General features: G+C 48.9%; 6 protein-coding genes across 6 annotated transcripts; 1 reads left to right on the top strand and 5 right to left on the bottom strand.

Annotated features, from left to right (window-relative positions):
* Positions 1 to 1,423: 1,423 nt before the first annotated feature.
* Positions 1,424 to 2,358, bottom strand: N7519_003223 (aromatic alcohol reductase; the record flags this gene model as incomplete). Its single annotated transcript, XM_057290001.1, has 2 exons — positions 1,424 to 2,275; positions 2,329 to 2,358. The coding sequence occupies 2 exons, from the start codon at positions 2,356 to 2,358 to the stop codon at positions 1,424 to 1,426; spliced, it is 882 nt and encodes a 293-aa protein (XP_057151203.1).
* Positions 2,359 to 3,589: 1,231 nt separating this feature from the next.
* N7519_003224 (BRcat and Rcat domain-containing protein) lies at positions 3,590 to 4,909 on the bottom strand (the record flags this gene model as incomplete). Its single annotated transcript, XM_057290002.1, has 3 exons — positions 3,590 to 3,642; positions 3,680 to 3,915; positions 3,993 to 4,909. The coding sequence occupies 3 exons, from the start codon at positions 4,907 to 4,909 to the stop codon at positions 3,590 to 3,592; spliced, it is 1,206 nt and encodes a 401-aa protein (XP_057151204.1).
* Positions 4,910 to 5,614: 705 nt separating this feature from the next.
* Positions 5,615 to 6,891, bottom strand: N7519_003225 (uncharacterized protein; the record flags this gene model as incomplete). The annotated part of the gene is made up of 3 exons (XM_057290003.1): positions 5,615 to 5,652; positions 5,713 to 6,278; positions 6,335 to 6,891. 3 exons carry the CDS (start codon positions 6,889 to 6,891, stop codon positions 5,615 to 5,617), a joined length of 1,161 nt encoding a protein of 386 aa, XP_057151205.1.
* Positions 6,892 to 7,546: 655 nt separating this feature from the next.
* Positions 7,547 to 9,249, top strand: N7519_003226 (argininosuccinate synthase; the record flags this gene model as incomplete). Its single annotated transcript, XM_057290004.1, is given in 9 exon segments — positions 7,547 to 7,591; positions 7,719 to 7,761; positions 7,825 to 7,866; positions 7,922 to 7,942; positions 7,999 to 8,195; positions 8,248 to 8,616; positions 8,628 to 8,815; positions 8,865 to 8,940; positions 8,989 to 9,249. The coding sequence occupies 9 exon segments, from the start codon at positions 7,577 to 7,579 to the stop codon at positions 9,247 to 9,249; spliced, it is 1,212 nt and encodes a 403-aa protein (XP_057151206.1). The 5' UTR covers positions 7,547 to 7,576.
* An 815-nt stretch (positions 9,250 to 10,064) lies between these two features.
* On the bottom strand, positions 10,065 to 11,531 carry N7519_003227 (uncharacterized protein; the record flags this gene model as incomplete). The annotated part of the gene is made up of 2 exons (XM_057290005.1): positions 10,065 to 11,420; positions 11,472 to 11,531. The coding sequence occupies 2 exons, from the start codon at positions 11,529 to 11,531 to the stop codon at positions 10,065 to 10,067; spliced, it is 1,416 nt and encodes a 471-aa protein (XP_057151207.1).
* Positions 11,532 to 11,765: 234 nt separating this feature from the next.
* On the bottom strand, positions 11,766 to 12,084 carry N7519_003228 (uncharacterized protein; the record flags this gene model as incomplete). The annotated part of the gene is made up of 2 exons (XM_057290006.1): positions 11,766 to 11,895; positions 11,981 to 12,084. Coding segments are annotated over 2 exons (234 nt in total), but the record flags the coding sequence as incomplete, so codon positions are not given.
* Between the last annotated feature and the right edge of the window lie 386 nt (positions 12,085 to 12,470).

Raw genomic sequence — 12,470 nt, forward strand, 5'->3', positions numbered from 1 at the left:
TGGAACTCAGAAGTAACTTGGACCCAGTCCCGTCACTGGGGAAAAAGGGTGGGAAAAACCACTTCGACAGGCCGTGAAGTGAAAGGCAAGAGGTCTGCAGCGCTGCAATATATTATCAAATGATAGCGATGAAGACTTACTTGGTGAAAGCTCGAATGATGTCGCCGAAACCAACGCAGAAGAAACCGAGACTCGACAAGAGTGTGCATCTTGTACCGAAGAGTATCCACTGTCAGATACTATTCAAACAGAATGTGCTCACAATTATTGCCGCGAATGTATTCTGCGCCTTTTCGAGGGTTCCCTTACACATGAAGCCCTATTTCCTCCTCGATGTTGCCGCTTGCCGATTCGTGTCTCTACCGCCATCGAGGATATGTTAGGCATCGAGATGATAAAGAGATACCAGGAACGGAAGATCGAAGCCAATGACCTTAGGAGAACTTACTGCTCAAGCGCAACCTGCTCTCACTATATCCTGCCACAGAACGTCCGTCGCGGGTAGGAATCTGCGGGTTTTGTACGGTTCGAACGTGCACCGATTGCAAAAAGCAGGCACACAGAGGGGGTGATTGCAATAAGCACAGACGTGCTTTTGATGACGAGGATTTCAACGATGTTTTGCTGGAAGAACTAGCAAAGAAGAAGAAGTGGAAACGATGTTCGAATTGCTCTAGGATCATAGAGCGTATAGATGGCTGTTTTTCAATATTGTAGGTCGAATTTTGTCCCTAAGCTTACAAACCTGGGAAAACTGACCACGCTCTCTAGCTGTCGGTGTGGAACGAACTTCTGCTATAATTGTGGGAAAAAGCAAAGCATATGTAGATGTTCTAATAACCCTCACTCTTACCGTTACCGATGAAAACCCGAAGGCTATGCTATGCAAGAAACAGAAATTCGACGCGAATAGAGGAATGGATAAGAGACGAGGTTGATCCACGCGGTCTTGATTTGTCTTTTTTGCCCTTGATATGTTGTCTTGATGGCTTGGACTTTTATGATTACATCTGTGTTCGATGAGCTTAATGGAAACTCTGAGTAAATCAGAACGAATGGAATTCTCGACATTTCCCTTTTGTTGAGGGCGTCGAGAGCCGAAAGGAGACCATAGACATGGTTAAGTCCACACGTATTGTATTCTCTTTAATGAATTGACTGTTAGGTCTCTTGTCTTTTTGTCGGCCTGCTACCTCCAGCTTCTTCCCCATCATTACCAGATCCTTTCTTCCAAGAGCCACTTTACGTCGAGGCCATATTAATGGTCTCCAGGCCTGTTTTCTACGAAAGCTACATATAGATATAGTCATCGCGAAATCTGAAAAACAAGATGATCGAATTGCTAGGCACTTAACGTACATGTTTCAATGGAGCATCTGAGACTATTTAAATATCAAAAAAGAGCAAAAGAGCGAAAGAGCATTCACTGGCGGATAAGACCGCGGAGTTCCTCCTTAGACAGGGTCTTCAGGCCAAACAGATCGTTCGAGACCTTCTCAGAATCGAAGAGAGAGCCAAATCCTTCACCAAAGATAGCCCGCAGAATAAACTTGGGAACAAAGATCGCCGGGTTAGGGGCCGGCTTGACCAGTTCTGCAAAAGCCTCCTGCTCCATATCTGTGGTCTGGACAATCTTCGTCTCGAGGCTCTTGCCGAACAACTCCAGCAGCTCGTTCTGTGTGACTCTAGCCTCATTGATATAAACCGGGGAGTTCTTAGTGGCTTCGAGGTTGTTGATGATTCCAACAACTCCCTTGCCGATGCCACTGAGAGTAGTTGCACTAAAACGACGATCACCGCCATCAAATAGTGTAGCCGGACCAGCAAGATTCAGCAAGAAGCCGTTCGCGAGACCCCAGTCGAGGAAGGCGCCATTAAAGAGCAGGGAGTAGCTGAAGCTGGATTGCTGAGCGGCGTTCTCGAGATATTCCCTAATGCTGACCTTATCGCCGAAGGCAGGCGATTTAGAGACAAGGGGATTCGTGGTGTCCAAGCCGAATTCCGAAGGGATAAATCGCTTAACACCAGTTGCTACTGCTGCGTCGATCAAGCGCAGGTGGGTGGACTTGGGAATCGCGCCGACATTCAAAGTGTTGACAACAGCATCCTGGCCGGAAAGAGCGGCCTTGAGCGAGTCGAGAGACTCATAGTCCACCTGTGCGACGTGGACACGGGAGTCAAAGGTATTGTCGCTGCCCCGTCGAGTGAGGACAGTCACGTCAAAGCCTGCGGCGAGAAGCTCCTTGAGAATTGCAGGACCGAGGTTTCCGCTGGCCTGGTGATCATGTTAGCGAACGAAATATTGTGAGGGTCACTGCGCTGACTTACTCCGGCAAGGGCAACCTTAATGCTCGACATGTTGAAGTTTAGATATGAATGAAGTAATCACAGGTTGGTTTTCCAAACAGGTAGTTGCTGTAAGGCTAAGTAAAGTATTCAGAGCAATGAATAGATTGTAGGAGTGTTGTCCAATTCGAAGGCCCCAGGTGGAGGGCTTAATGCCCTTTATATGCTCCGTGATGCCATGCCATATTTGCAATACCGGCTCTGCATTTGGCATCTGGAGAGATTGATTACAGAGCCATTGTACTACATACCTACTTGGATTATGAATTGTGATTGTGTGCTTACCTAGATGGGTATATGTTTCGGACCGATTTCAAAGCATCGCGGAAAATGCCAACCTTCGAAGGATTAGTACAGGGTAGACGGCATTATATTGCAAGTCCGAGCCGCTGACTAATCCATACCACAGCGGGGACTATACCTAGATAGGTAGTTATCGGTAGATATCCATATGGATATAATTCCGCACTTTGTTATCAATCAATTGCTTTAGTGCCAAAAATAGTTTAATTTGACGATATAAACTTGCCCACAATCCTTCTTCATCCAATATTCCGCTGGCTTCCATTCACACCAAGTCCACAGGTATTAATTTTGGTTATTAAGATATGAAACGAGAATTGGGTATCCACCTGCATCATCAATGCCGCTGATCTCTATTAACATGGATAACACCAAACCATAGGACTTTTAACGCGTCCACCTGTGCATTGGACTCGTTGTCCTTGCCTCTTTCAGACCCTCAAATACCTGTAGAATTCAATGTGTTCGATTCAAGCCTTATTATACTTAAACAATGAATAGCATATAAGCAGAGGCAAAACTCAGTCACGATCCGGGATGGGTATCAAAGCCTAGAGAACTTTTCCATTACTATTCCCTATCAAATGTGCATGCAAGATCACGGGAGTTCCCAAGGGAGTCAGGTACCCGACCTAGACCGAGACAGATGTCTACCAACGTTTGACGCTGGTTGTCTACAGAATATTGAAGCTATCGTCCCGGGAGTCTCCACAGTCATATTCAAGCAACACAAGCTGGCTTATAGTAGAACGATCGACCACCCTATCTATGAGCCTGAAGACACAAATAATATCTCAAATGAGATCGATGCCCTTACACAACTCTAAGAGCACATGTAGGCTGAAATAGGAATTGATACGTCAATTGAATAGTCCCACTATGAAGTTTTCACTAAAATACTTGACTAAATACCAATGAACCCTTGCACGGTTCCTTCGCCTCAATTAGAATCTATATCTTCGGCAGTCATTGCAAGCTTGGAGTCCACACTGCCTGCATTCGAGAATGTAATCGGGCATCCAGTCCCCACATTCTTCACATGCAGCGGCGACCGCGAGCTTTTTCCACACCACATCATGATCGCACTCATGCTGCGCAACTAGGAACTGGGCTGCTTGTTCAACAGCCTGGGGCGCAGGGGCTGGCTGGTTCCGACCCGCAATCAGCTCCGCTCGCTCCTGGAGCCTAGCCTCGTCCCAATGGGCGCATTCGCACTGCTTCCATCGCGCAGAACATACATAGCAGAATTCGTAACGACAACGGCACCTAGATAATTGAGTGCATATTAGCATAAGTAGCCAAAGTGTCAAGGAGTTTTGATGTCGACGAGACAAAAATCTTACGTGATATGATTGCAGCCGCTACGAAGCTCAACAAGATGATTGCAATTAGAGCACCTTTGCCATCCTTCTGCCCTTGCAAGCTCTAGGACCTCTGCGCGGTCGTCAACACATTGTCCTTGATGGTTGGTCTTCTTGCAGAGGGTACATGTTTGCCGATTGCATACTCTGCAGGTTGCGATTGTACCATGGACATATGCTGGCAGAATGTATCGAGAGCAAGCAGGATCTGAGCAATAAGTACGATGTCGATCTCCATGTTCAATCGTTTTTTCCTCGAATCTCGCCCACAGCTCATCATTGATGATACCACGCGCACCTTCCAATGGCAAAGGTTGACGACAACAACGAGGGGGGAACAAGCTTTCATCAGCCAGGGAGTTTTGGAGAAGGCGGATGACACATCCTTGACAATAGACATGTGAACAGCTATTCTGAACCGTGTCGGACTCGGGGCGACTTTCAGAGCAAGCAATGCACTCCCGCAGGACAACAGGCGGAGGCGCCATCGGGATAGTCATGGTATCCTCTTGCTGGCGGGCTTGGGCCTGGGCATCTGGGATGGGAATCAGGTCCAAGGCGCCACGAGGTGCTTGCTGGGGAGGAGGTGCGTGACCAGCAGATGCTACACGAGCTGCCGGAGCTTCATCCACCTCACGATTAAGAACATCTCGAAGAATGGCGGTCTGGTCGGACCGTGATTCTCTCGACATCTGTAGGGCCTCTCGGAGGCCCTGTTGGGTGCTCATTCGACATCGAAGCTCGGTTCGCCATTGCAATAGAGCAAGGTTTTGATCACGAATTGGTGCTGTTCCTCCGTTTCCATGGCGTTTCAACGATCTCAAAGCCTCTTCAACCTCTTCTAGTTCAGTTTGTAAGACGATATTAATTGTGTCAAGGTCCGTTCTGTTGTGAGCCATAGTGAAGGCGTATCATGTCAGGTCAAGGACAATATTCACTCAGATGTAACGAGAGATTGTTTGCATCTCATGACTTGATGACCGAGGACAACGATATATAGGGATTGAGGCAGGTGGACAGATGCCAAGGCGGTCGTTCAGTTTGGTAAGCAAAGCAAAGAGATTCAGAAGTCAGATATAGATGTAAAGTGGAGGAGACTGATGCGAAACAAGGTAGAGAGAGTGGGAAGATCGAGAAAGAGAGAGAAGTGGGAAGAGACAGGGCTCGAACCACGCTTGAGAAAAAAGTGCGCGTGGACACGCGAAGACGAATTTTGGGAAAGAACGAGGGAAGAGCCAGAAAGGGAAGGCACCGGGGCAACACTCGAGAAACGCCTAAGAAGAGAGAAGAGAAACAGAGGAAAGATCTCAATGGGAGAGGGAAATTGAAGAAGCTCGAGGATTGATTCTGGAAGACATGTCTGGTCTTCAGGTCTCTACATTATGTGAGTATAGGGGAAACCCTGAAAAAAATGGTGGTTATATACAACCAACATATTGTAGTAGGATAAGACAGACTACATTGAGCCAACAAAGTTCATATTGACATTTCTTTTGTTTGATTCAATTCCTTGGACCTGGTCATAATCGCTAAGTTGCAAGTGATAATGTACTTAGGTAGAACTGGATTGTGTATTATTATAATCTCCTGGGAGACTTCCCAGTTCAATATTCAAGTGTTTGTTTAATTGCGTCGTAGATTCCTGGAGTAAGAACTTCGGTTAGTGATAATAGGAACGAAATGAAGAGAATTGGGTACTCACTTGCAACATCGGGCAGAATGAATTGTTCGTAACTCAGCCCAGTATGTGTGCTCCACCCAGCAACTCGCTTGACGGGGGCTTCAAGACGCAAGAAGGCACTTTCCTGTATCGTCGATGCAACCTCTGCACCCACACCGTAGTTGACCATACTCTCATGCACGACAATGGCTCGACCAGTCTTTTTGACACTGTCGATGACAGTTTGCCTATCCCAGGGATATATGGTTCGCAGATCAATAAGTTCCACACTGACACCCGGCATAGCCTTCTCGATAGCAGAGATAGCAGAAGAGCACAGGTAAAGAGGCTGTCCATATGAAATGATGGTCAAGTCCTTGCCTGGTTTGATGACCTCAGCCTTACTGAGTGGAATGGTGTAGTATTCATTCGGGACATATTCCACGGCTGCACGGTAGAGGATCTTGGGCTCCATAAACACCACCGGATCATTGTGCTCAAAGATAGAAGACAGAAGGAGTCCCTTTGCTTGAGCAGGGGAGCGTGGCATGACTACTCGCAAACCGGGGATATGTGCGAAGAGTGACTCTGGCGATTGAGAGTGGTACCTATTCCGATCAGTCAATAAGTACACCAACTTGCTTGGCACCTGGATACAACGTACAGAGCACCGTGTCCAACCGCACCACACGGCATGCGGATGACGAGACCTCCAGCATTAATGCCTGTCCCACCTTCTCGATACCGAAACTTGGCCGCCTCATTCACGATCTGATCGAACGCTGGAAACACGTAGTCGGCGAATTGGATCTCAGCTATAGGCTTCATCCCTTCCACAGCCGCTCCAATTGCGAAACCCGCAATGCCTTGTTCCGTCAAGGGGGTGTTGAACACTCTATCCGACCCAAATTCGGTTTGGAGATCCATTGTGCATCGGAAGACACCACCAAACCCAACATCTTCGCCAAACACGATAGTTCGATCGGATTTGGATAGTGCTGTGCGCAATGCCGAATTGATCGCTTGGTAGAGGTTGAGTCGTTTACTCGTGGCGCCTGCAGGGTACTCTGTATTTGACAAGGAGGACGAGGTGTGGTGTAAAATTGGAGTGGTTTTGTAGTCAACAGGTAGGTTCAGCTTTGCCGCCGGAGTGGGAGCTCCAGAGTAGAACCGGCGAGGAGCTTGGGCGAAAGACCGAAAATGAGTTCGTAAGGAAGCCATTCCAGCTAGGATTGTGAGAATTATGGGATCTTAACAGAATGTAAACACATAAGTTTTCTTCTCCGAAGGGATGATTGCCTTTAAATTCGCTCCTTGTTCATTGTCCGGGGCATTGCGCGGGGAAACCGCCGCGGATAGCCGAGATAATGCAAACAGGGCAAACTAGCCAAACAAGTCAAACTGGGCATATGACGAAGTGCGATGGGCCAACGCAGTAATAGTCGAAATAATAGATGCAACTATGGAATACAGAATATGGAATCATACACATATGCGCTGTCTATGCACTCGCTTCCAACATTGGATGGATCGGACTTGATCTTTCCTCTCATGGTCTTTGAGTACATATGCAAATAACTGAAACAAGTGCAACACACATTTTGCTCGCGTGCTCTCCATTGGAAACACAACAAGCCCTGGGCTTGACTATGCATAATGAGTTACACCAGCATATACCTCTTTTTGAAAACTATTGGACATATAGATTTGTTCTAGGAGTATCTCGGATTTGATTCGGACAAAGATTGGAGGGGCAATGATCTATCTTATCAGGGCTGTCATTTCGGACCCGTGACTTGCTTCCCCGGCCCACCAAAATTGCCTTTTTTTTCCCAATGACTCAATCTTCCTTTTGTTTTATACTCAACTTCTCTAAGTCCTTTTGAATTTCATTCAATTCTACACAATGGCACAGGGAAAGGTATGAACTATTGCTTAACCCCCCTTCTTCCTGCCCAGTTCCCCAATATCAGTTCCCAACCTCAATTCCCCATTCTATCCCACACCGCCACCCTCTCCACACTTTCTCTGACAGTTCGATCCCACAGGTTTGCCTCGCCTACTCCGGCGGTCTCGATACCAGCTGCATCTGTATGAACATCCCCGGTCGTTGACACTCGTCTATCAATTGCGGATACTAATACCGGAATTCAGTGAAGTACCTCATCGAAGAGGGCTATGAGGTCGTCTGTTTCAGTAAGTCGCGATTCAATGCCATGTCAATTGAGATCAAGCACTAATATAAGCATAGTGGCCGATGTCGGTCAGGAAGGTAAATTCAATTCCGTCGACGGTATCATCCAACATCGGTCTAATAACCACTCGCAGAGGACTTCGAGGCTGCCCGCGAGAAGGCCCTGAAGATCGGTGCCCTCAAGTGCGAGATTATTGACATCCGCCGCGAGTTCATCGAGGAGCTTTGCTTCCCCGCCATTGCTTGCAACGCCGTCTACGAGGATGTCTACCTGCTCGGTACCTCCCTGGCTCGCCCCGTTATTGCCCGCGCCCAGATCGATGTCGCCAAGGTACGCTTTCCTTCTCCGCCAGAAGAGAGATTTCATACTGACTCAAACCTAGCGCGAGGGCTGCTTCGCCGTCTCCCACGGTTGCACTGGTAAGGGTAACGACCAGGTCCGCTTCGAGCTTGCCTTCTATGCCCTCCAGCCCGAAATCAAGGTCATTGCCCCGTGGCGCGACCCCGTCTTCTACGAGCGCTTCAAGGGTCGTCAGGACCTGCTCGACTACGCCGAGGAGAAGGGTATTCCCGTCACCTCCACTAAGTCTAAGCCCTGGTCCATGGATGAGAACCTTGCCCACTGCTCTTACGAGGCCGGTATTCTCGAGGATCCCGATACCACTCCTCCCGCCGACATGTGGAAGTTGACCCAGGACCCTCTGACTGCCCCCGATCAGCCCGAGGACTTCACTCTCCACTTCGAGAAGGGTGTCCCGTCAAGCTCGAGTACCTCGAGGATGGCAAGCAGAAGGCTGTTACCGACTCCGTCGAGCTCTTCCTCACCGCTAACGCCATTGCCCGCCGCAACGGTGTCGGCCGTATCGATATCGTCGAGAACCGTTTCATCGGTATCAAGTCTCGCGGCTGCTACGAGACCCCCGGTCTCACCTGCCTGCGCTCCGCCCACCTGTGAGTATTGTATTGCGAAATTCTGATGGCATAATTAACTTGTGTCCAGTGACCTTGAGGGCCTTGTCATGGACCGTGAGGTCCGTGCTCTGCGCGATTCTTTCGTCACCTCCAACTACTCCAAGGTAAGCACGATATTTCCGGTATTAGTTTCTCTAAACTAATGTATCCAGCTCCTGTACAACGGCATGTACTTCTCCCCCGAGCGCGAGTTCCTTGAGAGCTCCATCACCGCTTCCCAGAAGACCGTCAACGGTAAGGTCCGTTGCCGCGCCTACAAGGGCACGGTTTCCATCCTCGGTCGCTCCTCCGAGACCGAGAAGCTCTACGACATGACCGAGTCCTCCATGGATGAGATTGGTGACTTCTCCCCGCCGAGACCACTGGCTTCATCAACGTGTCTGCCATTCGTCTCAAGAAGTACGGTCAGATGAAGGCCGCTGCTGGTGAGAGACTGTAAATTGTGTCTCCAAAAATATGACATATCATCTTCAATTTTGAATGATTGGAATGCCACATGTTGACCGTCCCTGGCTTCCTCGGGCCAAAATGTCACGTCTCCTTGTCCAATGTTTCACCAATATATGATGGATGGGCTTGGGCTTGAATGACTGTATAATGAACTAGAAAATATTAACACTATGGGAATTGGTATTTAAAATGCAATGTCTTGGATGAATTCAATGATCCCGTCTTTATTACGTCCACGTAAACCCCTGCCTCCAACACTTGAACGAAGGGAAGTGTTACATTTTCTAAATATATTTACTCTAATTCCGCTCGCTATATGGTAACAAAAACTGAGATATGAGCAGGAGATGCATGTTACCGGCTGCACCTACTGGCAATATGGAGGTGATAGTTATGTATATATGTATTTGAGCTAGATATCAATAACGAAATGCACATAACAGAATATGTATGATAGAAGGAAGGTATGTGTTTTTAAAACATGTAATTTTTGCTAGCTGGGTGGGTGTATAATAAACACAGCAGATGCCGCCAACGAACGCCAGAATATGCTTGAGTGAAGGGATTGCATTGGTGGAAGTAGTTGGAAGAAGAATAGAAAGCAGGCGATAAGGAAATGGAAGTGACGCATAAGTCATGGGTCGTCGTAAGAGTTGGATGGATCGGAGTGGTTGCATGGAGCGTACGAAAGTGCATATCCACCCATTAATGACAGCGGGGGAGGATGGAAATATGTATGTACAAATTATGATTCTGTCGGGTGGCAAGGATTGGGGAGTTAAGAGGAAGAGGTGAACATAAGTCGTAGCCGGCTGGGACCTTTCTTTTTCTCCTTGGGCCGTTTCTCGGTTTCGGAGACATAGGTGCCATGTTTAGATGGTGTGCGACTGGGGGCGTGACTGGGAGCACGACTAGGGCCTCGACTAGGAGCTCTGCTGGGTGCTCTGCTAGGTGCTCTGCTGGGGGCCTTTGATGGTGCCTTGGATCTGGAGGAACTTCGTCCGAAGAATCCACTCGGTGCCTCGGAAGGAGCTTTTGATCTCCGTTCGTGCCGCTCTGATGGTGCATGTGTCGGAGCCCGGGTGGTGCGTGAACGGCGGGAGCGACGGGATGAAGCGACCGATGCATCTTCCTCGAATTTGAAACGAGGATCGCGTCGCGCGCGCGCAGTGGTCACATCGATGCCCGACATGGCCGCTGCGGTGGGTGTGATGAATTCGCCATCAACAGATGTCCCAACGCTGTGGGCTTGCTCGTCAGCGACGCCGCGTCTCCACATCTCAACAGAACTGAGAGCTTCTGTGTTGAATTCCATCATTTCTTCCATTTCCAGTTCCGTCTCGACGGGCTTTCCTTCTTCCTCGGCAGTGCCACCTTTGATTCTTTGGATGATTTTGTATCCTCCAAACATGACCACCGTCGCGCCTAGACCGACACCGGCGGCGATGAGGAATTGAGGACTGGAAAGAAGAGCGAAGACGGCCGGCGCAGCTGATTTGAGCGCAGTTAATGCGGCGGGTGCCATTTTGCGCCCCAGGTTGCTGATCTCCGCCAGAGTCAAGGCGACCGCGGCCATGGCATCTGGGTTCTTCTGGAGATGGGCGATAGTGGCAGTAGCACCATGTTGCACACAGTGTGCTTCTTCGAGAAGCCACTGTGCCCGGTTGACCAGAGTATCAAGCTGTTGTTGATCGTCCTTGGGCTCCGGGGGGCTGTATCGAGATAAGGCTGCATGAGAGGCGTCCCCATATGCAAGGTCCATGTCGATATGCGCATCAGATCTAGACCGAGCCGTTGATGGGCGAGGGGCGTCTCGGACCGACACATCGTGATGGGTATGACGGCGGGCGAGTGTCTGCGGGGGATCGTAATGAGAGTCCCGCCGCGATACAACTGTCTGTTCATCACCGTAGTGGGACGAAGCACGATGACTGCGGCCGCTGTGATGCCTTGAGCGAGTCCCACGGCTCCGCCGTGAGGGAGCTACTGATGGTGAGTCATCGATCTGATAGTTGGCGAGTCCTTGGAGTGCCTGTTGCTCCGCAATTTTTGCATTCCGTTCGGATTGGAAGGCGGACTTGCGCTCACGATAGGCGTTTTTGGCGTGGCTGAAAACACCGAATAGTTGCTTACTCTAATACTTGTCAGAATGCGGGGTCAGGTCTCCGCTGGGGATCGAACTTACGGTGCTCACAACTTTGCCGGACTTATCAATCACAGCGATCGTTTGACCGAAAGGTGCCATAGCAAATAATAAGTCGTTGCGACGACCTTATCGATAATCAGTCATCAGATGGTCGAGATCGACAGTCGACAAGGAAGCGGTGTAGGGTAAAAAATGGGTTTAAAAGAAATGTCCGGGGTATAGATCAAGCATCGAAGAACCAAGCAGGGTATAAAAGAATAAGCAAGACGCACCCCTACTCCGTAGAGAATTCTCAGTTAATAAGGCAGTTGGGTTGTTAACCTCAGGCCTTGATCAGCGCAAAAGGTCCGATCGCAAGCGTCCCAACAGGGTTTTAAGGCATAAAAGTGATGCGGAACAAGGAGGCTGGGGATCGAGCGCATCCACGTTGGGCAGAGCGATGAACAGGGCCAGGCTGCAGGAACTATACAGGGCAGAGTAATTGGGTGCCACTTCAGAAGGCAGACACGTATCAAAGGCTCTCGGCAGGTTCGATGAGCTCACATCACATATCATCGAAAGCTGTTGGGCGCCAAAGTCGATCTTTGCTGCAATGTCCCGGGACCCGGAAGAGAATTTTCAGGGAAGACGAGATCAGATTATTATATTTAGATCTAAGAGAAAAAAAAAGGAAAAGCAATAATCCCTTGACGTAGATACATAGTCTGTCTGTATTGACAGTCAGCTGTTGGACTGTCCAGGCCCTTCGGAGAAAGAAGGTGTGTAAAGAGCGGTGACATGTGACATCTGATTGGCTGACGGTGTCACCGCCACTGTGGCTGGTGTAACCCAATGTCCAGGTCAGCCACCTCATGTGTGGCGGTGCTGGGGCTTTAGCATGTGAGGCGTGATGGCTTTGGAGACTTATTTCGCTTCTTTTCCCTCCAGGGATATATATTGTCTCTTTAATTATTAAAGGTATATTCCCGCAATGATGATTTGAAGACTAGGGATGACGCCATTACTGTTGTATCACTCGATTCCGAGTCATTCTCAGGG

The sequence above is a fragment of the Penicillium mononematosum genome (assembly GCF_028829835.1).
Source record: "Penicillium mononematosum strain IBT 11891 chromosome Unknown utg000002l:1.0-8112719.0:1.0-8118358.0, whole genome shotgun sequence".
NCBI classification, from domain to species: Eukaryota; Fungi; Ascomycota; class Eurotiomycetes; order Eurotiales; family Aspergillaceae; genus Penicillium; species Penicillium mononematosum.